This window comes from Oryza sativa, chromosome 1 (assembly GCF_034140825.1).
Source record: "Oryza sativa Japonica Group chromosome 1, ASM3414082v1".
In the NCBI taxonomy this organism is placed as follows: domain Eukaryota; kingdom Viridiplantae; phylum Streptophyta; class Magnoliopsida; order Poales; family Poaceae; genus Oryza; species Oryza sativa.
In genome coordinates this window covers 23005431-23030004 of record NC_089035.1, presented here as the reverse complement: position 1 = coordinate 23030004, position 24574 = coordinate 23005431, and the positions used below count along the sequence as shown (strand labels likewise).

Below are 24574 nucleotides of genomic sequence, written 5' to 3'. Positions count from 1 at the left end.
TAATAGATTGAAAAAACGGTCTCGATATTACAGTGAGAATCTTAAACTCAAGGTGACAAGGAGACATTGGAGGTGGTTTTTCAAATTTACATGGTATTTAGATGATACAAAGCAAGCAAGATAAAGATACATTGTTGATATCAAATAATCCTGATTTCGCCCCTCGGCCGGCGTGACAACGCTGCGTCCAAAAAAGTTCCAATTTTCGCAATGAGTTTGGAAGAGATTTTGTTTCTAAATTCAAAAAAATGAAAAAGAAAATAAAAATGTTGGATCACTGCCATGCATGGGAATGAAAAAGTCCGATCCTGCATGCAGCCATCACTGGTTGGTTAGTGGTTACGTTACGGTTGGTGGATGGCAATGCTAGGGAAATGAATCGTGCATACGTGCACGCATCATGTATCTCTCGGCTCTCGCAGTGGTGGCCTGGTGGGTGGGGAGGATGTACTTACAGTGATAAGAGTATGTTATGGTGGTGTTTGAAAGTTCTGAAGATGAAGATGAAGATGGAGATTAAGTGTTTCACGCAAAACGTGGTTGTAATAACATGTGATTAATTAAGTTTTAATTATTTCAAACTTGAAAAATAGATTAATATGATATTTTAGAGCAACTTTCATATAGAAAGTTTTCACACGAAACGCACCGTTTAGTAGTTTGAAAAGCGTGCCACGAGTATCCAAAATTTAATCCAATTTTAGTTGGAGAAAAGAACAGGGCCATAGTCTCCAAGTGGAAAAGAAGATAATTTTGAGTTGTGCCCACACATGGCATATGGTGTGGTGCTCGCTTTCATTTATCACTTTCCTCGATTAGTAGTGCCCATCCTATGGGAAAGCGGAAGTACGTACCTACATAGCCGATCCTGTGGGAGAAAATAACTTTTTGTCGTGTTTTTCTCGACTGGTTTCTGCTTTTATTCGAACGAGTAGTCAAGTAGGAGTATATATAGCATCCTTGTATTGTTACACGCTACACGGGTGACACAGAGAAATAGTTTTTTTTAGCCGGGCCGGCCTAAGAAAGACGGACCAAATTTACTTAATAAAAGGAGTATTTACACATATACAAGTTTCAGTATCGAAGTGAAAGGATGTTGCCACCGCAGCAACTTCCTAAAAGAAAAAACAAGTTACAGAAGGTTGTTACTCTCCTAAAACATTGAAAACCCCAGCTTCTTTCCAGATTACCGCTTCATCTTTAATTGCGCCAAACAGGAACCCCGTTGTTCGGCTCTGATTCTGGAATACTCGCGCGTTTTGCAGCAAATAGTTACACACAACACAGATTACATTAAGCATTCTATTGCAAAAAGAAAAAAAAGTACCGTATGTAACCAAATTGAGAAATGTTATGGGCCTTCAGCAATAGGAGAATTATCACGAGTCATTAGTTTATTTGATTTCATTTACCTGATACATTCTGCAATTCCATAGCAAAGATACAGTATACATGATGCAAATGAGGAAATTATATACCCCCAGAAAACTGCTCCATGACTTGTGGTAACTAAAAGAAGGTCGTTCTTGGCAGGTATTTCGGTGTGCGCTATTCTGCTGCTTAGCTGCATTTTTGCACAAATGATCGAATGCCAGAAAAGAAAGCTGATGAAAGAAAAAAGGAAAGGTTCTTTCAACAAAATGGGGATCTGCTGCTGTATGAGCAAATCCGGTCAAAGCAAGTTGATACTGTGAGAATATTCACAAAAGAAGAACTAGAGAATGCAACAGACAATTTTGACTCAAGCAGAGAACTAGGGGCCTGTTTAGTTGGTGAAATGAAAATTTTTGGATATCACATCGGACGTTTGACCGGATGTCGGAAGGGGTTTTTGGACACAAATGAAAAAACTAATTTCATAACTCGCCTGGAAACCGCGAGACGAATCTTTTGAACCTAATTAATTCGTCATTAACACGTGTGGGTTACCGTAGCACTTATGGCTAATCATGGCCTAATTAGGCTCAAAAGATTCGTCTCGCGATTTACATACAAACTGTGCAATTGGTTTTTCTTTTTATCTATATTTAATGTTCCATATATGTGTCTAAAGATTCGATGTGATGTTTTTGATAAAAGTTTTTGGGAACTAAACAGGCCCTAGGAAGAGGCGGTCATGGCACTGTATATAAGGGGATTCTCAAAGACAACAGATAAAGCGCTCAAAGAGTATGAATATGATTTGAGAAAGATGAATTTGTGCAAGAGATGATTATACTTTCACAGATCAACCACAGGAATGTGGTAAAGGCTTCTAGGTTGTTGCTTAGAAGTGGAAGTTCCCATGCTGGTCTATGAATTCATCCCAAATGGCACCTTGTTCGAGCTTATACATGGTAAATATAGTAGAATAACATCCATTTCATTGGATGCTCGTCTACGGATTGCTCAGGAATCTGCAGAAGCTCCAGCATATCTACATTCATCAGCATCCCCTCCAATCGTTCATGGCGATGTCAAATCTCCAAATATTCTCCTAGGTGACAAGTACATAGCAAAAGTGACTGATTTTGGAGCATCAAGGATGCTTCCAAAAGATGAAATACAATTTATGAAAATGGTACAGGGGACTCCAGGCTACCTAGACCCAGAATACTTAAAAAGTTACAAGAGCGCCAGCTAACAGAGAAAAGTGATGTTTATAGTTTTGGAGTTGTGATTCTAGAGCTAATTACAGGAAAGACGGCAATTTATTCTGACAGTGCTGATGAAAACAAAAGCCTTGCATCATCCTTTTCCTTCTGGCACTGAAAGAGAACAGGCTTCAATCTATCTTGGACAAGAACATATTAGGTGTTGGAACAGAGCTGTTCCAAGATGTTGCTCAACTGGCAAAATGTTGCTTGAGTACAACGGGGGGAGAACGGACATTGACGACAGAAGTAGCTGAAAGGTTAAAAGCAATAAGAAGCACCTGGCGTGAACAATTGATTGAGAGTGCTAACGGTGAAACTGTATGTTTGCTTGAAAACTCATGACAGTATGACCCTTCCATCACTGGACAAAGTGGAAGCTTGATGACACTACATTTAGAAACTGGTAGACGATGAGTATGAAAGTACCAATGAAAGGTTATAGCAGAGTTTCGATTAGCATTTCCTGACATAAATATCTTGTAAAAATGTATCGTTCATGTTCAACAATAAAAACTACAGGAAATCAATGAGAACTTACATTTGACATGATTTTAACTTACATTTGACATGATTTTATGAGGTTCAGTATGTCCGCACAAAGATTTGCCATGGAATGATCTGTCCCCTTTTTGTTTTGCCTGATGGTTTGTCCTACTTTCACCATGGAAGATCTTCAGAGAAAGACATAGTTGGCACTTCAATACTGGAAGTGGATGACTTCAGTGATGCAGAGGAAGATTGGAAAGATGCTGGGAGGTCAAGATGGAGAGTTGGACTGTTGGAGACTATGAAGAGTTCCTGGAAAACAACCACCTTTTGCCTCTTTGTTACTTGCTCACTTTTGAAACTTGGTTGAGATGGATGGAATGGAACTTGTTCCTGAAGAGCTGGTTGGGATGGCGCCAGTTTCTCTAGAAGAGGAGCTCTGCTCGTCTCTTGTCTTCGTTTTGTTAAACCTCTAAAACTTCTTCACACCTCTAGTTATGGAAATGATTTTTTTTTTGTGAAAACATGGAAGTTGGCGCTAATACATAGAAATAGAATTACATCACAAAGGATGGGAAAAAATCAATATATCAAAATAAAGGCCCAAACTATAGATCATTTCTCGAATGATAAATTAAAGTAGGGTGAAACATGATTAGAAATGTTAGACAAGATAGTACACTAACGAGCCTTTTCTGCCACAGTGATCACAATACACTCTTCTGTGAATAAACAACAACTGACGATTGAAGGTCTCTATCAACCTTGAAGTGGGAGTGAAAAAATCTCCTAACCTGCCAAACAGGACACACGTTATGATGTTAGGGAATGGGAAAAACTAAGAATAAGAGAGAAAATATTTTAATTATCATGTCATCATGCAATGTAGTGCTACCTATCTGTTTTTAACATTTTAAGAGAGAGCTAATTCACAAATTGTAACTACAATAAACTATTAACTACCTGAGTGCAACAAACAATAACCTTATTGTATTTTTGCCATCAATTGCAAAGCAAAATAGAACTTATGTCAGATGCTCACCTTTCAACCTGATGACAATTCTTTCTAGGAAGACATAAATTCACAAAAGAATTTAGTAATACACTGGACACATAATTCTTGAGAACAGGATACTTGGGAGTCATCTGATCGTGCATAAAAAAAAGAACTAAAACATGAAGGGGGCAAAGACAACTTAAAAATGCAGCCCATCTTTTTATTTTAGACATTTCTTTATTTTAGTTGAATCAACTAAATTGTAAGCCTTATAGAAGAACTTGCCAATCTGGACAATAGCTTTGATTTTTTCCCCACTTTTTTATTAGAAATAATCAGTTCCCTCTGGACATCAGCAGTCCAATATCTGACTTTGATATTAATTTTCATATGCATATGCTAGTGCAAAATTATATTGCAAATCTAACGGTATCAATTCCACATTACTAATTTAAAAGGCATTTTAGACAATTACTGGTCGAACTTAGAGAATTTAGGGTATTACTAAAACATCATATATTTATAAACAGGCTACTAAATAAATGCGTATACCTATTGAACTGAGGGAAGAAGAGATTTTTAAGATTCAACAGTGTTTTACCTCTTGAAATGAATTGCGCAGAAGCAACTTGACATGCCTTTCTTCAGATTCAAATAATACAATATGACTGAACGAAGATAAATTTCCAAAAACCTCGCCCACAAAATCTGCTGGGTTCATGAGGAAACGGTCTGACTCATCCAAGGTCCCTTTGTTTTCACTGGTAACATGCAAACTAAGTCAGGATAATTGGCTATGATGGGTACAACATGGTAAAAAGAAATGCTATATCTACTGGACTAGAAACAATGAAAGAATAATCACCTAGGAGTACAGTCCAAAAAGCGCATAGGTAGGTTGTAATGTAATGTAGAGTAATAAGGTGTCGAATGGCAAGGCATAAGGAAGAGGACACTCTTTACTCTTCCATCATGGGCTTCTCGTGATAGATAAAGCATAGCATCTTCAGTTCCTCTCTGACATAATGAAAAGGTACACATACACATAACAGAAGTAAAGGAATCTTGAAAAGAAAAGTTAACTAGGCACAAATAGAAAGCAACCAAATTAACCCAAAACACACACATAAAGAACATGTTTACTTAAAGTAGTACTTACTTGATGGTATAAGGACATATATAAAGCCATTGGAACATTTGTTAGGATGAGCAGAATGACAGAGAGCTTCAACCTCGAAAGTCGTCCTTTCTCATTGTGACCTTTTCCCTTGAGTTGTGCCATTGCAGCTAAGTTATGTCCTGAGAACATGAACATAAAAGGAAGCACCGGGAGAACAAACCTGTTGTATCCGATCCATTTATATCAGGGCATGTGTGTACTAGTCTAGTGATAAGAGATTGAACATTACAAACTTGTGCGAAGAGATAAGTACCTGAATTCTTTATGTCCAAGTATGCTATAAACCACTAATACCCAGACAATAAGACCTGCAAGCCTCCATTCTCGAGACTTCAAAATTCCAGAAATGGAAAACGGTAAGAAAGTCCAAATCATCGATGGAAAACCTTGGCTGAAGTACCAGTGGAACACATGTGTTCCATAGTAGTCTCCTCCTGAAGAGAAGAGGTTAAATTTCAAAAAATTAAGTGGCACTATGATCCGGGAACCATACATCCAACAATCAAGAAACGTTGTCACGGCAAGGACAAAGACCCTGCAGACAGATTAGAAAGCATGTAAGGTTTATAAAAGTATTCCTCAATTGTGAGAAAAAGAAAACATGACCTTACAAGAAAAGCAATGCTTCAATCATCAAGCGTTTGGATAACAAGGCAATCCTAATTCTAACAAAATAAACTGAAGGGATCAAGAGAGCTCATCTAAGAAATGATATGCATAATGCTGATGACACGATAAACAATCTATCGCACGTGTCCTAAAGCTAGTGTTTGTGCATAACCATCTTACTTATGACCATATGGTAATCAACCATGCATTCTTCCTTTTGGTGCCATTTGGCATGACAGATGGTAATGCTGATCCTTCCTGTCTTGAACAATGTGAATGACTTTCTTAACAACGGTGCAGCATGTGGAAACACATACCTACTATCCAATATGTTTGGTGTGTTTTTCAGAAAACCTACTAGCGAGACAACTTACCATGGGCAACAACATCCTAAATATCACCAGCATAATGCTTATTCAATGCGAAATTTCAATAAATAATAGGCATTAGCGTTATGATGCAAAAATTCAAGAAATAACAGAGATAAGGGCATTATAAAAATTTGCCATAGACAGCATCCTAAATTCATCCAATTTATACATATCCAGTGCAAAAAACCGAGAACGAAATATACTGTGAGAATAAGTTTGACATGAATTTTAAAATAGTTTCATACCCGAGCGGAACGACCTCGAGAAAAATAAACCGGGATTTTGATTTCATCTGAATAAAATCCAAAAGACCAACATATAGCCATGTTATGGCACTTGTTGGCCGAATAGCACAAGCTAAGGCTGCTATGAGTAGAGCCATTTTTCTTGATGGAGGGCTTTGCTTGCTGGCAGCCTGCTGCTTTGAAACAACCGAATTTCCCTTTACAGACTCTATTGCAACAAACCAATAGTAAAGTCCAGTAACAGTCAAAACTGTCTCCATGCTGTTTGAGAGAGTCCGTGTAATACAGAAGAACATGAACCAGTTAACAAGCTGTGAAAATAGCTGGAAATGACTTGTTAAGGTCACCATTCACCAGGAAAATGGACTTGTTTATTTACGAAAAAGGAACATCATATCTACATAAATGAGTTCAAGGATACTGCCCACTGGGCAACGTGATTATTGAAAATGAGTTTTGAAAGTTTATATAAGTAGAGATCCCCAAAAGATGCAAAGACTGATTGTAGAAGACGTGGAGCCATCGCCTGTGGGGAAAAAAAAACAAAGAAAAAATAAGAAAATTCTGCTTCTCAGTGCGTAAAAAAAATAAAGCCATGCAGAGAGGAGTGATATTTGATTCACATATATATAGGTTTCCTATCCTTTTATAGTGAAGGACTTGTTTGCTTAGGATTGAGATTGAACATAGAACAGGATACAAATTGTGGATTGGTTAGAATTAAGAACCCAACTGTAAGCTATCCCAATCAATTCCCAACTAAGAATCTAGTTACATGAGAAACTGTTGATACTGAGCACTTCTATTTCTTTTACATGTGACTTAACACCATGACTCAAACCAGAATCCTATAACTCTAAGCTTCATTTCTAATCTTCATTCAGAGAAATACACAAGAATTTTTTGGCGTGAATTCAAAAAATAGTTACCATGAACCATGGGGAATCCAAGTGGAGCAGCGAAAGAATCTTGTAGAGAGCAGCAAAGATGAAGGGGTGGAGGTAACTTCGAAGACCACGCTTCCACTCCCAAGTAAGGTGGCCATACCTGCAACGAACGAACAGAGAAGGCTCACAAAATGCAGCAGCTTAAGCATCCCACTCCCTTGGACTGGAGTGCCCGCTGGATTCGAAGCTAAACACCGGCGAAGAGGGCGGCGAGTTTTACCCGAAGACGATGCGGTGGGCGACCTCGAGGCACTGCCAGTGCTCGTCGGGGTTGAAGTAGGTGCGCACCAGCAGCGCGTTCGCCGCGCGGAAGGCCAGCGCCAGCGCGAGCACCCTTCGCTCCGATCCCAGCGCCCACGCCCACGGCAGATCCGGCCTCTCCTCCCCCGTCGAAGAGGCCTCTGCGGTGGACGAGCCGCCGATGCCTTCGGGAGGCGGCGGGCCAGCGGCGTTACGTCGCCTGCGGTGGCTCATTTGCAGCGAGGCAGCCACCACCTTCCGCGCTTTGTCTAGCGCAAGGCTAGCGATGGGGAGTGGAAGGAGGACGAGGAGGAGGCGCAGCCGTCGCCGTCGCCGGAGTCGCGGAGGAGGAGAAGGAGCCGCTTATCGCCGTCGCCGGAGTCGAGGAGGAGAGTGAATTTCTCCCTATGGTTTGGGCCTTTTGGGCTGTGGAAATTCACTCTCCGGCCCATTTCAACTGCATTTTCGGCCTGCAGAAAAAAATATTAAATTCGAAATCTATGGGATTACATCCTGAAAAAAAAAAGAGATTGAATTCGAAATCTTTCAAAACCAACAGAAGCAGCATAAGGGATGATCATCCTGAACAGTTGTTGTAATCATATCTGATAAGAATATCCTCACAACTAGGCATTACCAACCTTGCATCGTGCCGTGAATCATATAGGTTTCTGCAAATACACCACAGGGTATTTTTTTTGTCTCTGATTTTTTCTATGTTATATACAATATGTTGCTGGGTTTGCCAAGTTCTAATATGCCATTGCATTTTTCTGAATTTTTATGATATACTATAGTCGTCTGGTTTGTCTTTGTTAAAATTGTACAATTTTATTATAATGACCAAAATACCGCTTGGATGAAAAATTCCAAATATCAGACGAACAACTTTTTTGCATAGTTTATAATATGATATTTAAGTTGAGCGTATGATTGAAATCATCAGTGAGAAAATCAGGGAAATTTCTTTTTCGTGCGGTTTGAGTTTCGACAAATGGTTTTGAAATCCCCCTGTGATCGTAGCGGGGGGTGTAAGTGATTAACCCAACAAACTCAACTAATTAGATCAAAATAAAATAAAGTGATTTTGGTTTATTTGAAGAATTTATAGTCACTCCCCACCTGTATGTACCCTTGGTACGGAGCGTTATGCAGCCACTGGTGAGCACATCCGCCGCAGCAGCTGCGATTCCCTCCCCTCCTCCTCCCGCGCTCACTCTTCCGCCTCCACGCCGGCGAATCCCCCCGCCCCTCACCGCCGGAGCCCTCCTCTGCAACCGCACCGGCTCCGGCCACGCCAGCCCGCGGGGAAGACGACCCCTACCCCCGCCGGCGATGTCCCACCCGCTCTCCTCCGAACCTCGTAAGCGCCGCCCCTCCCCTCCATGCGCCGTGTCGTGTCAGGCATCCTTCAACAATCAAAAGCAAGCAAGAGATTAGTTGATATATGGGGCATATCATATATATGGCCTCAACTAGCAAAACTTTGGCAGTTGATTGCTATCAGGTTTCGGCTGATTTTGGTCACAACTGATATTCAGTTCAGTCAGAGTTGCTGAAATATGTGCTGTCCACTCTTTTGCTGTGAGATTTGGTAATTTAACACTTCTTAAAATGGGTTTCGATTGTTTGATTATCAAATCTTTTCTTTTGGTCAGATGCTTTGGAACAAAGGGCAGTGGTAGTAACCAACAAGCATGGGGAGAAGCTCGTGGGAGTGCTGCATCACACGGGTTCAAGCAAGATCGTCGTATTGTGTCATGGTTTTATATCTACCAAGGTAACATTTGGAAAAATGCGTTTGTAATAAGTTTAAAGTGAGATGCGAACAAATGTTTGTTTAGCAGAAATGCAAGCGACATAAATTTGTGTGGAGATAGTTTGTCTTGTTGCTTCCCAATGTAAATTCACTTCTGTTTTCCAGAACGACAGTCTCATTCTTGACCTGATGGCTGCATTGACAAAGAAAGGGATTAGTGTCTTTCGCTTTGATTTCAGTGGAAATGGGTAAGTTTGCTCCAGAAAACCATGTCTTCCCCCAGCAATTTCAGTTCTTAGAAGAAGCTATAGTAATACTGCTTTAATCTTAGACTATGGGCATGGTTCTTTTTCGCATGAGTATGTCTTAGAATGGGGAGAATAGCTACTGTAGTCCCTAAAGTTTCTATGTAGGATCATTTTAGTCCCTAACCTTTTAAATAGTTCAAAGAAATCCTTAAACTTTGTCATAAGGCCTAGAATAATCCTTGGGTCCACCAAAATCGTCATATGGATATGCCATGTCATCATTCATGCAAAATCTATGATAAATTGTCTAGTTTACCTTTATGTATATCATAGAAAAATAAATGTAAGGGTGAATTAGACATAACCATAGGGAAAAAAATACTTTTCCTTTTTTTCACCCTTTTGACGTATATTTTTGCTCTTACATATACCATATATTTTTTAATTTTTCCTTTTGTTTTTTATTTTCCTATGATATATGTAAATATAAATTGGACAAATCATATAGATTTTGCATAGGAGGGTGACATGGCATGTCCATGTGGCGATTTTGATGGGACCAAGGACTATATCAGCCCATGTGACAAATTTAAAGGACTTGTTTGAACAATATGAAAAATTAAGGACTAAAATGGCCCAGGAGCGAAACTTTAGGGACCATCTTGGCTATTCTCCCTCTTAGAATGTACAACTAATGATGGACTGAGACTTGATCTTCTTGTATCTGAGGGAGGTGCTTCTGTAATTCCGTTGTTCTTTAAAATGTAATCCATTATGAAATGCACTTAGTGAAGCATTATAGTACACACTATCTGACTTTTACTTGCATAAATCTTGTTAATTGCTGTCTTTTATTGTTGCAATCCGTGCTGCTTGACAAATATTTCAGAGAAAGTGAAGGAGAATTCGAGTATGGAAACTACAGGAAAGAGGCTGATGATTTGCACTCCGTTGTATCATATCTTTGTAAGGAAAAGTATGATGTAACAGCAATTGTTGGCCATAGTAAAGGTAGGTGATATATGCCATTTTGTAGATCTGGTCTGGTAATTCTCATTTCTGTTGAGTTATTCCATTCAGTTTTCATCATTAGCAAGTTAAAAAAGATCGTCCAGTTCTTTAACAAGAACTTGCCTATTACGCTCCTCTGTGTTCGATAGCAAATTAGTGATAATGTTAAAACCTTGTTGCAGCATCTGTTTGGAGATATATTGCTTTGATGGTTTTGTCTTGGCATTCATTTGAACAGAACATGACATTCTTATATTATTTGTTCTGTGGAACACATGGAGCATATCATATCCAATTTGTTTTACTCCCATTATGAATTTATGATAAATTTTGCATCTTTCCACTAAGCAAAATACCAACATGATGTCCCTAATCCGCAATACCTTTTCTTTAATGGTGCTCTTTTCTTTTTGTTGCACAGAATGTATATGTCCTCTCTTCTTTGTTGCCATATATTACTAAGTTAAATTTGAATATGTATCTATTTTTCCAGGGGGAGATGTAGTAACTCTATATGCTTCTATTTATGATGATGTACGCTTGGTTATTAATGTATCTGGTAGATTTGACTTAGAGAAAGGCATTGAAGAACGTATAGGGGAAGGATCAATTGATAGAATAAATAAAGAAGGCTACCTTGATGTCAAGGATAAATCAGGTAAGGCAGCATGTGCGATTGTGCAACCTTAATCTTCCAAGTTTCTTGCAGCATGTATGCCTCGAGCTTTGCATATCTGTTTACATTTTGTTGTCACTTTCATGGGCATCTGTCCTACCTGGTGCAGGAAATGTACAGTACAGGGTAACTAAAGAGAGTTTGATGGAGCGGCTCAACACCGATATACGTGCTGTAAGCATGTCCATTACCAAGGAATGCAGGTTAGGAAACTATCCTGGGCCCTACTTGTCCCTTGCTTTTGAACTTGTAAACTGAAACAGCAAATTACTGCAGCATTAGTGTTTACGGTTTATAACATAGACGTGTATACTAAAAAACTTAGAAGTCAACAATGTTACCTTGTGCTATAATATAACAAAGATGCCATGCACATATTCAGATAACTTGCCGTCTTTGTTCAGGTTCTTCACAGTTCACGGTTCAGCAGATGAGACTATACCTGTGGAAGACGCCTATAAGTTTGCGAAGCATATACCGAATCACAAGCTGCAAGTTATTGAGGGAGCAAATCATAACTACACCGCGCATCGCGAAGAATTGGCTGATGCTGTAGTGGATTTCATCACATCTAATTAGGTATAGAAAACCTATCTGTTGAATTATTCATCCTGGTCTCTATGGGCCCTTCAGAAATTACTCTTTTCTCCACAGTTCTGCATGTCTGAGAGACTGAGACAACCTCATTCACGAGAGATGACTTCTTGTGATGGAGGATCCTTGTGTAGGTTTTGTGCCATTTCTCTGCCTTTTCTCCTCTAAACAGGTATAAATCTTTGGGGAATCAAATAAGCAGAAAGCAGGTGTATCCGTGTATATTAGTGTACCATTTCGTAGGTCCATATTGAATTACTGATATGAATTGTTTCTTGCAGATGTCTGTGTACCTACAGGATTCCTGTAAATATCAAACTCTATAGTAGAACCGTATAAAATTTCAGGTTTTTACTTTGTACTAAGAATTCTGCGTGCAAAAGGTTTCAGAGCACAACTGCTGCTGCTTCCTGATTTCCTGGTAGCTGGAGTTTTTATCTGGGCCGCTATTGAGCCAGTTTGATGTGATCATTAGTTGGGCTGCTTCCTTATGGGCCAAGTCCTTATATACACGTGGATAGCCTAGGATTCGAGCCTATCCAAACAAGGCCTCTAGCCAACTACTAGCTTCAATTCATCTATAGCTAATCTAATAGCTCATTCATACAATAGTTACATACTACACTATTAATATCTGGTCCCACCTGTCATATACACACTACGTCTTAGAGTCCGTGCTACAGCTCGCTACAAATCTGTAGCCCGCTGCTCTTCTCTCTCCTTATTTATCTTCTTAAAATATGTTTGCAGTTAGCTTATAGCTTGCTATTGTACCTGCTCTTATGTGGACCAAAAATTGGTTGGCCGTGGTTTTCGGTGATTGTAATTGAGTTGATCAAGGGCCTTCCTAACTGGCGCAGCCGCGCACGCTCTCTCTCTCTCTCGACCTCTCCTCAGTGCTAATAACACTTATTATAGTTGATGATATTAATTAGCGGTAATGATAACTGTTAGTATTAGTATTTTTTTAAAAAAAATACATAATAGAACTTTTAACTCAGATTTAGAAAACTTTCAACTTGGATTTGAAACTTTTAACCCAGCTTTGAAAACATTCAATCCAGATTTAAAAACTTTCAACTCAAATTTGAAAACTTTCAACTTAGATTTAAAAACTATCGACTTAGACTTGAAAACTTTCAAGTCAAGATTTTTTAAAAAACTTTTAACTTAGATTTGAAAATTTTCAAGTGAATACTTTCAATTTATTTTTTTAAAAAAATCAACTTACATTTTGAAACTTCCATATCTAGTTTTGAAAATTTTCAAGTCAAGATTTGAAAACTTTCAACTTGGATTTGAAAACTTTCATCTAAAAATTCAAAACATTTAACTCAAATTTGAAAATTTTCATCTCAAAATTCAAAATTTCAACTCAAATTCAAAATTTCAACATGAAAGGTTCAACTTCTAAAATAAAAAAAATCACGAAAAACATGGCAAAAAGAAACGAAAAAAACACATATGTTAGCTTTTCCGGAAAAAAAATACAGGACGTGGGCGCCGTCCGCCTCACGTATACGCGCCACCGCCAGGTTATGCATGGGCCTTATGGGCCTAAAACTCACAACGTCAACGCGCGCGCGCGGCTGATCAATCCTTCTCAAGCTGGCGGAACCGCTGGCAGTTGATTGGTCCAGTTGGCAGAGTAATTTTCTGATACGCGTCAATTTTATACAACAGCAACTCGATCAACTGGAGAGAGCCACGAGCTCACGACGAACTGCCAAGGCTATTTAGGTCCCTTAACGCCCTCCCAGAGGGCGTGAGGCGTCTAGATTTGTAAATTTTCAAAACTAAAAATTATTTTTAAAATATTTTAATAAAAAATGTAAAAATAAAAAAATTCCACATATGGATACATATGTGTATCTTCTGGTGTAATGACTAGGTGTTAGCATTATCACAAGTTGCTCATCGTTTAACGATGAATTGAAAATAAAAAAATCTATAAAAAACCCTACCTAATTTTCTACTTAAAAAGAAGAAAATGTAGTGTAAATTTCACAACACCGCTTTTGGGGCACCCATAACGTAAAATCCAAGGTATTATATATATATATATAGCTAGTTGAATGCATGTGCTTTGCTTTCGATGGAAGAAAATATATTATAATATTCCATAAAACAAATAAAAATATATTTTCTATAAAATGTGTTTCACATTCCTTTGCTATAGGGAATATTGACCTCATTTTGATTTTATGTGGCTATCCATTTATATATGATTATTTTAAAATATGAAGAAGTTTATGATTATGAATGGTCACATTATGGTTGGAATACTGAAACAATTTGCAATTAGGGAATGGAGGGTCGGCCTTAGCGAGCCAACCCTATCTATTTCCACAAATTATGCCGGCCATATGTCTTGATAGCCATACAACACCCATGGATTGATGGATGTGGCACACATAGCCAACCGACCCTTTTTAATTCCTACCCATCTCATACCGCTCCTATTTGTAGCCTCCTCACACCCGCTCCCGCACAACTCCCCGAGGTGGTATTATTCAGATCCTCGGCTTGCGCGGGTGAGATGGGCCTATTGTTATTTTCCACCCTAGCGGATTGTTTTGCAAAAAGATCATCGTGTTTGCACGGAATATCGCATACGTACTCGGCAGCCTGACACCCCCATTGTATTTATTATGTATAACCCCTCGGCGTCCAGTAAAATACAACGCGAAGAAGAGAAAATTCCGTTTCTAAGGGTAGCGTTGTAAACAAGACAACCATATGGGGTTTTCTGCAAAACGTGATACACTAGCCCCCAAACTGAAACCCTCCCGGATTCAGCTTCAGTGACATAGGGTATGTATGTCACACGATGACATACCGTGCATCTCGGTCATCCAAACCGAATCCAACGGCTGCAATAATTGGGCCCACCTGCACTCTAAAGTATCTTTGCAGGTAAAGGTCGCAATAACCTCCACATCTCCTCCTGGAGATAAGGAATGTTAAATTCAGTGACTGGATTTCTAAGATTACCAAGTGTAGAACTTGCAACAAGGCATGGCAAAATTCAATGATCAAGGGATGCGATGTGAGACAGTGAGAGTAAATTAAAAAAAAATCCAGAAAAGTGCTATGCTAACCATTTAGAAACTTTATAGTATTTTCTAGCAGTAGATTGTTTTGATGTTACAGTCAATGTGATAGAAAAATATTCAGCCACAAAGTTCTCCACCATTTTAACTCCTGCATAGATTGTATTTGAAACAAGGGTATAATGCCACGAACCTTTGCTGTGACCAACAATTGCTTTCACATCATATTTCTCCTGATTAAGATGTGAAATAACAGAATGCAAGTCATCAGCCTCCTTTCTATAGTTCCCGTACTGGAATTCCCCTTCACTTTCTCTGAAAATTATATAGTGAAAGGCTTATAAATCATGCATTGATGCCTTCAGGGGAAAAAGGGTAGATCTGAAAGACAAGTAACATCTAAAATTCAAAGAAACAACAGAAACTAATAATATAAAACTAATAATTTTTTTATATTTATGTTATCCATTTTATATTTTTTTTCGAATCTTTTTGCCATGTTTTTCAATGTTAAATATCGTACAAACATATATTCAATGTTAAATTTAATAAAACTAATTTTATGTTGTAAATGTTACTCCCTCCGAGTTGATAATACTTGTCATTTTGGATAAGGGCACTGTCTTTAAAAAAACAATTTAACCATTATTTTTCATTATAATATATATAAAAGTGTTAACAAATATATGATTTTATTAAAGTACTTTTTAAGACTAATCTATATACGTAGTCACCATATTTAAAAGACAAATATTTCAAAAAAGATTTATAATTAAAAATTCTAAAGTTTGACATTACCCTTGTCTAAAACGATAAGTATTATCAGCCTGGAGAGAGTACTATTTTTTTTCTATAAATTTAGTCGAACATAAAAAAAATCACTAAAAAAAGAAGTTAAATGACTTATAATACAAAGGGAGTAGCACACACGGCACAAAGACAAACTTAGCTTTCAGATACGTTTGACATCAATTTTCTACCATTTTTGTAGAAGCTCATATAGTACTATACTACAAAACTATGCTCCGTACGCCCCAAGGTTCAACGGGCCAGGGAACCTTCCAACAGCCCAAGCCAACGGCTCTCCCCAGGGTTTACAATTCCGACGAAATCCGGTCGGATTTCACGAAATTTCGACGAGGCTCGAAAGTAGAAACCGTCTGAGATTTCGAGGAGTTTCATCCAAATTTAAATTTAAATTGATAAAAAAGAAAAAAATAAAATAAAATCTTATAAATACTATGATATTCATAGAACCTATTGGGATATAAATTTTCGAAAAAAATGATGTATTGCGTGTATTTACTAAAACTTACATCAAGAAAAAAAATTTCAGCAAACTACCTCTATTACAAATTACGGATCGAAATTTCGATGATTTCGATCGGAATTTTGCCAAAACCAACCGGTTTTCAAGAACTTGTCGGTAAACTTAGGGAATTTGTATTCAAATTTTGGTTTATGAAATTTGTTCGGAATTTACCGGTTTTTCACTTGATTTCACGAAATTTCGAATTCCGCTAGTGTCCGAAACGGAAGGGCCTGTCAGAATTGTAGAACCTGGCTCTCCCTCTCCAGGGTTCAGTTGCCTCCCTGTCAGTCACTAGTGGAACACAGTTCTTTAGCTACCCAAACCAACTCTCCGATTAGATTCGGCGATCCCTCTTCCCCCCTCTCTTCGCTGCGGCACCCCCGGGAATCCTCCGATCCAATCCGGAGCACGCCACCGCCGCCGCCGCTGCCATACGGCAGCCATGGCGGAGCCGCTCTCCTCCTCTTCCCAGGGTTCATCGGTTCCCTGTGAGTCCCCCTTGATTTTTTTTCTTTTTTTCTTTTACCTCCCGGATTCATCCTCTTTACTTGAACGTGGATTGTTTAGATTGCTAGCTGACGGACAAGAGGGCGTTCTTTTTGTGTGTATATAATTCAATGATGTTTTGGCCAACGAAAAGAAGGGGAAGAAAAGGAGAAGAAGATTATGTTACTCCGATATAATAATTAAGGGCCTCTCGTTGTTTTAACTTTTAAAATTTGGCTTATATGCATAAGCATAAGCGAAACAATGGGGCTCTAACTCTATTATATGGTTTCTAAACAGCTGCTCAGGAAGAAAGGGTAGTGGTAACGAATAAACATGGAGAGAAACTCGTTGGGTTGCTGCAGCACATGGGTTCCAACAAGATTGTAGTGATCTGCCATGGCTTTACAGCTTCCAAGGTGCATAAATATGTCGTTACAGAAGAAATTCCCTTTGTACTATTCAAAATATGTGGGTCACTAATTTTTTTTCTCGATTTTTGTCTGAGAAGCAACAAGTTTTCTAATTTTTAGCTTTTTTTTTTACCAACGTAATGAAGCTTGACTCTTGGTCTCTTGTTTTCAGAATGATAGCATCATTGTTGATCTAGCGAATGCACTTACCAAGAAAGGGGTTGGAATCTTCCGCTTCGATTTCAGTGGAAATGGGTAGGTTGCTCATGGAGCTAGAGATAATATGTACGATGCTGATTTAAGTTCACAAAAGCTAGTGTTGTAAATGCTATTCTATCCTCTGTTAATTAATTTCACCGGTGGCATTCAATTTTATCCTTTTCTGGAGTTCTTTTCGGGAATATGCATAAGACTTCCGTAACTTTGTATTGAGATTTCAAGTAGAGCTTTGTTTTCACATCAGCTAAACTAGTGAAAAAGGGTAAGAAAAAGAATAACAGCAATTGAAGGCTACATCTCGCGGTTGGTTGTGTGGGTGGAAGACCAAAGGGTAGGCCATCAGATTGGCGCTCCTGCTGTGCGCCAGTGGGCTGCCTCTTCAGCATCCGTGGCAGCCACTTCCCTTTTCTAGAGGTTTGGTTAGAAGTTAGAGCTAATTAGCTAAATGAGCTGAGGTTCCTATCTGTTGTTCCTTTGAATTTTAAGATGTTACTTGTCTTTCATATCTACACTTTTTTTCCCCTGAAGGCATCAATGCATGATTTATAAGCCTGTCACCATACAATTTTCAGAGAAAGTGAAGGGGAATTCCAGTACGGGAACTACAGAAAGGAGGCTGATGACTTGCATTCTGTTATTTCACATCTTAATCAGGAGAAATATGATGTGAAAGCAATTGTTGGTCACAGCAAAGGTTCGTGGCATTATACTCTTGTTTCATATACAATCTATGCACGAGTTAAAATGGTGGAGAACTTCATGGCTGAATATTTTTCTATCACATTGACTGTAACATCAAAACAATCTACTGCTAGAAAATACTATAAAGTTTCTAAATGGTTAGCATAGCACTTTTTCTGGATTTTTTTAATTTACTCTCACTGTCTCACATCGCATCCCTTGATCAATGAATTTTGCCATGCCTTGTTGCAAGTTCTACACTTGGTAATCTTAAAAATCCAGTCACTGAATTTAACATTTCTTATCTCCAGGAGGAGATGTGGTGGTTCTGTATGCCTCTATCTATGACGATGTGCGCACAGTGGTTAATCTCTCTGGTCGATTTCATTTGGAGAAAGGCATTGAAGAACGGCTAGGCAAAGAGTTTATGAATATAATTGACAAAGAGGGTTACATTGATGTCAAAACCAACTCAGGTAAGGAAGTTCCTATCAGTTATTGCGACCTTTACCTGCAAAGATACTTTATAGATAAATCATATACACTGTGTATGCTTACTTCTCTTTCACGCGCATTAGTTGACTGTCCGTCATTTCCAATGTAGGAAAGGTTTTATATAAGGTAACAAAAGAGAGTTTGATGGAACGATTGACCACTGATATGCATAAAGCATGCCTTTCCATCAGCAAAGAATGCAGGTCAGGAAGCTAACTCAACCGCTTTTACCCCTATATTCAAATAAACAGCAGTATAAGTGCTTAACATAGCTGAACATGCTATTCTCTTGCATTCCCACAGCTGAAATATTGAATGCATATCTCTTATGTTTTGGACAGAGGTTTCCAGTTGTACCAGATTTTGAGGCAACTTTATTTGTCTTTGTTCAGGTTTTTCACAGTTCACGGTTCAGCCGATGAGATCATTCCTGTGGAAGATGCATACGAATTCGCGAAGCATATACCGAACCACAAGCTACATGTCATCGAGGGAGCAAATCACTGCTACACTGCTCACCGTAAAGAGCTTTCTGATGCCGTGGTGGATTTCATTACATCCAGTGAGGTATAATGCAGAGAAAGCAATTTATTCACCTGTTGTTCTTTGTAGGCACTGTCTCTTACAGTCTGTTTCAACAGTGTTTTCATATGACTGACCCTGGGAGTTGCTATTTTTGTCTGCAGGATGGGGATAACTCGTCGGCATAAGATGAATTGAGTTGTGATGGGTTGTTTCTGTACACTTATAGACCATTTATAAGCTTGTTGAAGTTGCCATATTATCCCCATCTGAAGAATCCTGGATGTTGGCCATTGTGATGTGTGCATTCAGTATTTCAGTATTGTTTCTGATTTATTGGTTTGGAACTGAAATTCTGAAACTGTACCATATTTGAATAAGCAATAAAGCGTCGCAATAAATCTTTTCAACGAAACAAGCTACATCCGTTGCGCGTTGTAACCTGATAACCTGTCTGAGAAGTAGCTATCACCGACCTTAGGCCCTCTTTGTTTAGGCTTATAAGCCAACTTATAAGCCAAAAAGTCTAAGTCTAAACAAATAAGCAGCTTTTTCGTTTGGCTTTTTTGAAGCCATAAGCCACTTAATAGTTAGGTTGGAGAAGCTTTTTTGGCTTATATGAGATAGATGTATGACTCCACCACTTAACTTAAGACATTAAATTCACTGGCTTATAAATCATGTAAGCCAATAAGCTGACTTAAAAGTCTAAGCAAATAAGTCTAAGCCTGAACAAAGAGGGCCTTAGCATGATCTCCCTCTATATGAAGCTCGCCCCGTGCAGATACCTGCCATGCGACGCCTAGATGAAGCCTATATATGCTTAAAAAAAAGATAAAAATTTGATGGTCGTCTAGTTATTAGTGCAACACTGTCTAGCACCTATGGGGTACCAAATTTGTTACCGATTGGTATCAGAATTTGATACTTGCTTAGTATCATACCGTTTGGACAGAATCCCGTGGTATAGCAGCCTCCTTAAAAAAAACCAAAATAGACAAAGAACTTCGAGGCAAGAATTAGTTAAAAGAAAATCTCCAGTAGCGCCAAGCCGCCAATGATGTTAAAATGCCAGAGTTCCCTGAAACTGGAGCCACTTGACTCAGTATTTTGGGTAACAAATGATTACTTGACACCATACAAAATGCTACCGTTTCTGCCAACAAACAAGAGACAAGTGTAAAATCCAGAACATGTCCTTCCATGGAACAGCAGGCAAAAGAAAAAAAAAAACAAGGCCAGCAGGGCAGCCAGTGAAATGCTAATCACAAACGGGGAAGAGACTCTGCCCTGATGAACTCCTTGAGAAGCGCCTTCTCTTCGTTGATCTTGTTCTTCTCAGCAGCATTGCGTGGCTTGATCTTCCGCTTCTCTTCCAGCATCCACTTGTAGACCTGGCGCTGTTCGTCTTCGGGTATTGGTGGAAGCACTCTTTTGGGTGGAGGAGTTGGAGGAGTAGGATCTACAGTCTCAGCAGCTGGGGCAGCTGGGGATGACAATGCTACAACTGCAGCTGCAGCAGCAGCAGTCTGAGCGTTCTTCTTTTCCTGGTCTCTCTTGTAGGTCTTTGCAAATACGTAAACTGCATGTAAAAGGAACAAACTTACTGTATGAAAATAGCTTTCAGTAAACCAAATATTAGTCAACACGCAAGAAATGAACAGTACCATCAATATGTACTATCAGAATTCAGAGGCAAACCTACCTAAGCTTTCAATATTTTCAATATGCAAAGGCCAGGAGTAGTTGCAAAGACATATTGCAAGTGGGACAAAGGGCAAATAAACGGTTAGTGCCAATGGTTTTGTGTTCTGTGGCCATTTTACACTCATGGATGACCACCACAGTATTTCCCTTTCCTTCTTGCAAAGAAGAAATCCAGCAGATAAATGTAACTTTCGATACACAAGCACACAGCGTCAAGCGAGCTGTATATTTACTCCATTCAGTAGAACCCAGAATACAAGAAAATCAAGCTAGTTTGAGGCATAGCCCATCCTTTAATAGAAAAGATTCATGAGTATACCGTACTATACATTCTAAACTCTATAAGGAATGCTACTATTGCCCAGTATGATTCATTGTAATTATACTTGACTAAAATGGAAAATACGTAAAATATATATTGAATTTATCTTTGTAACAGCAAAGCCCTCAAATTTCTCATTGACAAATTGAATTCACTCAATATCACCCATTAACTCCCTACTAAATAGTAGAGCAGAGTAGCAGACACTGGCCCACTCGCTTATTTTTTTATCTAGACAATCCAAACTCCACGGCAAGAAATGTAGCTAAAATTTGGATTGCAACCCACAATCCCCAGCCCATCCCCATGGATAGCTCACAGATCGTGGATCCCAAACCAGGCTTCAGTGTATTTTGACCCTAGTCCTGCCAGTGCGAAATATACTCCAATACAAAACATCAGTTTACCATGTAAAATAGAGGTATTTATATTTGGTACCACTTGGTGTCCACAACTTGCTTCTTTTATCCCTCCTGCAGCAATAAATTCTACTACCTCCGTTTCAGGTTATAAGACTTTCTAGCATTGTCCACATTCATATAGATGTTAATGAATCTAGGCACACATATATATCTAGATTCGTTAACATATACTCCTATATGAATGTGAGCAATGCCAGAAAGTCTTATAATATGAAACGGAGGAAGTAGCTTTGTCGGTCCCCTATAAGCGAAATTTGATGTTCCCAGCCACAAACCATCCATCATTCCAGAATACAAGGAGCTAACCACCTAGTCCCACAAACATTATTGCATAATACAAAACCAAACACTATAGGAGAACATAAACACTTCCGCTTGTTGCTTCTGATAGTAAATTCGAGGCCCAGGAATAACCGAGCTATGTCAGTTCATCCTACTTACACAATCCTATAACACTAGTATCACAAATGCTCTAATAATAATCTCTATCTGATGGTCCAAAATCCACTCCATGTGTTAGTAAAAATGCACATCATATCTACAACATAACACTGAAACCAAACTGAGGTGACCTAGATGAACAATTACTAAGCGCATTTAGCTTGAGACTACAGCTAACCCTACAGTCGCACAACCGCTCCTAAGTCCTAAGTCCTAACCATGCCTAACATCATCCATCCACTAGGCTTTTGCGATCCTTCTCGCTCGGATCCACACAACGAAAGAACCGCATCATCCCTAAGAGGCATGTCTACCACATGGGAGGGAGGGAGATCGATCCAGGCACAGGGGGTCTCTCACCTCCGATGAAGATGTTGGCGGCGAGGAGGAACGGGAAGATGCGGCGCATGAAGACCCCCTTCTTCGCCGACGGCGCCTCCGGCGGCGACGCGGGGTCGGGCTTGCCGGCGTCGGCCATCGCGGCGGGGTGCGGACTGGAAGATCGCGGTCGACGGGGGGGCGGCGCGGCGGCTGAGACGGCGGCGGCGGCGGCGGCTGCTTCTGAGCCTGAAATCTTCTCCCCCGCCGCGTTGTTCTAATCGTAGCCGTTCATCACGATCAGATGCACGACTTTCCACGCCGATGGGGAGATGGGCCGTGCTGGCCCTGCTTGGGCTGGATATTGGATTTAAAAGAAATAAGTTCACTTCAGGTCCCTTCTGTCGAGGGTGAGTTTGAAAAACGTCGTTGAAGCACATTATCAGATACAACGCGTCCCTAATCTAGCAAAACCAGGTCAAATGGGTCCTACAGCAGTATTGAGGGGGCATTTTTGGTTGTTGTGGTGTTGATATGGCGATAGAAGCAATAATAATAATAATAAACCCACGTGGGATCCGCATGTGAAACAACATATTCTTCCTCATCCCCTTCTCTCTCCCCCATCCTTTCTATCGGCTGGGCGGCGAGACCGCGAGGGGCAGAAGGCAAAGGCTCGGTGCGGCCTGGTGGCTTGAGGTCCCTGAGAGCCCCCCTCGACATTCGGCCACTGCTGTTGTGTGGCTCTTCCTGTGCACCTCGACGCAAATCAGGAGCTCGACGATGATGAGGTAGGTGGGAAGGCTATGTATGGCTCATGGGGCGAGAAGACTGTGACTAGGGTGAAAACGGGGCGGATATTTCCCGCCCGCCCACCCGAACACATTATTTTGGGATAAATTTGGGTAAAGAATTCAGGTACCCAAGATTTTTCACGGATATCGGGTCTGAATACGGGTCTTTTTTGGGAGCGGCGATGAGGCTGACCGGTGACATGGGCCAACGAGCATGAGCTCAAGAAGGGAGAGGAGAGAGATAAGGAGAGGGGAGACGCAACCCAATTCCATGTGGGCCCCATACTTTTATTTTCTTTGTTCTGAGTAGGATGCCATGTCAGCTAAAACAGATATCCATAGTGTTTTAGGACCTTATTTAATCCGGCTTTATAAGATGGTGATTCAATTTTAGTATTGCGCTTTAGGGATACGATTCAAATTCGACGTAAAAATAAGGGACTTGTTTCATTTTAAAATCTAAAAATTACATAAGTGCTAAGGAGTGAAAGTTTGTTTCTTAAATTTGATAAGACCCACCTATATGTTACACAAAACTACAAGAACTTTGGCATGTGACACATAACCTTAAGTATTATGGTCCTAAAATTTATAAATCACACCATTAATCATTTTTATATAATCCTGTATCAAAATTCAAAAAAGCTTTGCTTACATAGATGCGACATTCATATGATGGATAAAAACTTATAAATTTGAGAACTTGAAATTGTGGTAGATAAAAGTCAAAACCCAGTAATTTTATGCAATTTAGACCATAATATCTAGGGTTACATGAAATTTACTCTTAAATTAATTAATTAGTGAACTTTTGTAATTTTAATATTCACACTTTCAATGTGAAACTTTGAATCTGTGAGTTGAGGATTTGGAAATTTCAAACAATAAGTTTGCACCATCGAATAATAAGCTTTCATGTGATCGATATCTAAGCTATTCCTGAAGTTTATTTATCAAATATTAATTTAGCGTTTTAATCAAATAAACAATCCGTTCTAATAATTTGCACAAAATCTATTTTACACCGGGTTTAATTGCTAGAAATCAAGAACTGGGTGTCTGGGTTGAGAGGACAAAACAACGAGCCATGGGATAATATTTCTTTTTCCTCCGGTTGCTTTCATGCAAGCTGATCGAGCCGCCAACCATCCATCTCTCTCATGTTTGCTACTAGGTCATAGATCCAATGGCATGCATTAATTGGAATAGCTTGTTGCGTTTTCTTTCATTTCTTTTTCTTCTTTTTTAAACAACGGAGATTGATCGCTTGTCACGTTATCCATTTCGAGAGTATCTTTTTCGACGTTCCATCATCTCTTATTTGCTTGTTTTATATCAAGAAAGAGACATGAAACCTGCAGAGTGCTGTTCTCAACTGCTTGGAGGT

The 24574-nt window shown here is 39.3% G+C and overlaps 4 protein-coding genes, 1 non-coding gene and 1 pseudogene across 7 annotated transcripts; 3 read left to right on the top strand and 3 right to left on the bottom strand.

Annotated features, from left to right (window-relative positions):
• Positions 1-2169: 2169 nt before the first annotated feature.
• Positions 2170-3036, top strand: LOC107278760 (putative wall-associated receptor kinase-like 16; annotated as a pseudogene).
• Positions 3037-3056: 20 nt separating this feature from the next.
• Positions 3057-8137, bottom strand: LOC4324190 (mannosyltransferase APTG1). The gene is made up of 9 exons (XM_015765827.3): positions 7695-8137; positions 7457-7574; positions 6949-7053; positions 6528-6850; positions 5556-5837; positions 5282-5462; positions 4988-5139; positions 4724-4883; positions 3057-3919 (listed from the first exon to the last, which is right to left on the bottom strand). The coding sequence occupies exons 1-9, from the start codon at positions 7946-7948 to the stop codon at positions 3833-3835; spliced, it is 1662 nt and encodes a 553-aa protein (XP_015621313.1). The 5' UTR covers positions 7949-8137; the 3' UTR covers positions 3057-3832.
• Positions 8138-8850: 713 nt separating this feature from the next.
• Positions 8851-12370, top strand: LOC4323862 (uncharacterized). Of its 2 annotated transcripts, XR_001542438.3 has the most exons (9): positions 8851-9077; positions 9373-9494; positions 9639-9721; positions 10611-10732; positions 11226-11390; positions 11518-11611; positions 11813-11987; positions 12063-12174; positions 12284-12370. XR_001542438.3 is itself a non-coding variant. In XM_015765829.3 (8 exons), exons 1-7 carry the CDS (start codon positions 8864-8866, stop codon positions 11985-11987), a joined length of 975 nt encoding a protein of 324 aa, XP_015621315.1. In that variant the 5' UTR covers positions 8851-8863; the 3' UTR covers positions 12063-12370. The 2 variants fall into 2 exon arrangements, 1 of the variants encoding a protein (XP_015621315.1); XM_015765829.3 differs by having other exon boundaries at positions 12063-12370.
• Positions 12371-14311: 1941 nt separating this feature from the next.
• LOC112937714 (U11 spliceosomal RNA) lies at positions 14312-14436 on the bottom strand. Its single transcript, XR_003240373.1, has one exon. It is a non-coding gene; the product is annotated as a U11 spliceosomal RNA (small nuclear RNA).
• A 2206-nt stretch (positions 14437-16642) lies between these two features.
• On the top strand, positions 16643-19605 carry LOC4323861 (uncharacterized). 2 transcript variants are annotated; one of them, XM_015767054.3, is made up of 8 exons: positions 16643-16855; positions 17154-17272; positions 17439-17521; positions 18058-18179; positions 18478-18642; positions 18771-18864; positions 19054-19228; positions 19348-19605. In XM_015767054.3, exons 1-8 carry the CDS (start codon positions 16810-16812, stop codon positions 19369-19371), a joined length of 828 nt encoding a protein of 275 aa, XP_015622540.1. In that variant the 5' UTR covers positions 16643-16809; the 3' UTR covers positions 19372-19605. The 2 variants fall into 2 exon arrangements, with proteins under 2 accessions (XP_015622540.1, XP_015622541.1); XM_015767055.3 differs by having other exon boundaries at positions 16935-17272.
• Positions 19606-20202: 597 nt separating this feature from the next.
• On the bottom strand, positions 20203-22644 carry LOC4323860 (uncharacterized). Its single transcript, XM_015772962.3, has 2 exons — positions 22436-22644; positions 20203-20765 (listed from the first exon to the last, which is right to left on the bottom strand). Exons 1-2 carry the CDS (start codon positions 22551-22553, stop codon positions 20449-20451), a joined length of 435 nt encoding a protein of 144 aa, XP_015628448.1. The 5' UTR covers positions 22554-22644; the 3' UTR covers positions 20203-20448.
• Positions 22645-24574: the final 1930 nt, after the last annotated feature.

Excerpts from the sequence above, each read along its gene's own strand:
- LOC4324190 (XM_015765827.3), bottom strand. The coding sequence starts at position 7,948 with ATGAGCCACCGCAGGCGACGTAACGCCGCTGGCCCGCCGCCTCCCGAA. Across the intron at positions 4,884-4,987 it reads TTTTTGGACTGTACTCCTAG|TGAAAACAAAGGGACCTTGG; the intron begins GTGATTATTCTT and ends GCATGTTACCAG. Across the intron at positions 3,920-4,723 it reads TGCGCAATTCATTTCAAGAG|GTTAGGAGATTTTTTCACTC; the intron begins GTAAAACACTGT and ends CCTGTTTGGCAG.
- LOC4323862 (XM_015765829.3), top strand. The coding sequence starts at position 8,864 with ATGCAGCCACTGGTGAGCACATCCGCCGCAGCAGCTGCGATTCCCTCC. Across the intron at positions 9,495-9,638 it reads ATGGTTTTATATCTACCAAG|AACGACAGTCTCATTCTTGA; the intron begins GTAACATTTGGA and ends TCTGTTTTCCAG. Across the intron at positions 11,612-11,812 it reads TCCATTACCAAGGAATGCAG|GTTCTTCACAGTTCACGGTT; the intron begins GTTAGGAAACTA and ends GTCTTTGTTCAG.
- LOC4323861 (XM_015767054.3), top strand. The coding sequence starts at position 16,810 with ATGGCGGAGCCGCTCTCCTCCTCTTCCCAGGGTTCATCGGTTCCCT. Across the intron at positions 17,522-18,057 it reads TTCGATTTCAGTGGAAATGG|AGAAAGTGAAGGGGAATTCC; the intron begins GTAGGTTGCTCA and ends TACAATTTTCAG. Across the intron at positions 18,865-19,053 it reads TCCATCAGCAAAGAATGCAG|GTTTTTCACAGTTCACGGTT; the intron begins GTCAGGAAGCTA and ends GTCTTTGTTCAG.
- LOC4323860 (XM_015772962.3), bottom strand. The coding sequence starts at position 22,553 with ATGGCCGACGCCGGCAAGCCCGACCCCGCGTCGCCGCCGGAGGCGCCG. Across the intron at positions 20,766-22,435 it reads CGCCAACATCTTCATCGGAG|TTTACGTATTTGCAAAGACC; the intron begins GTGAGAGACCCC and ends TTTTACATGCAG.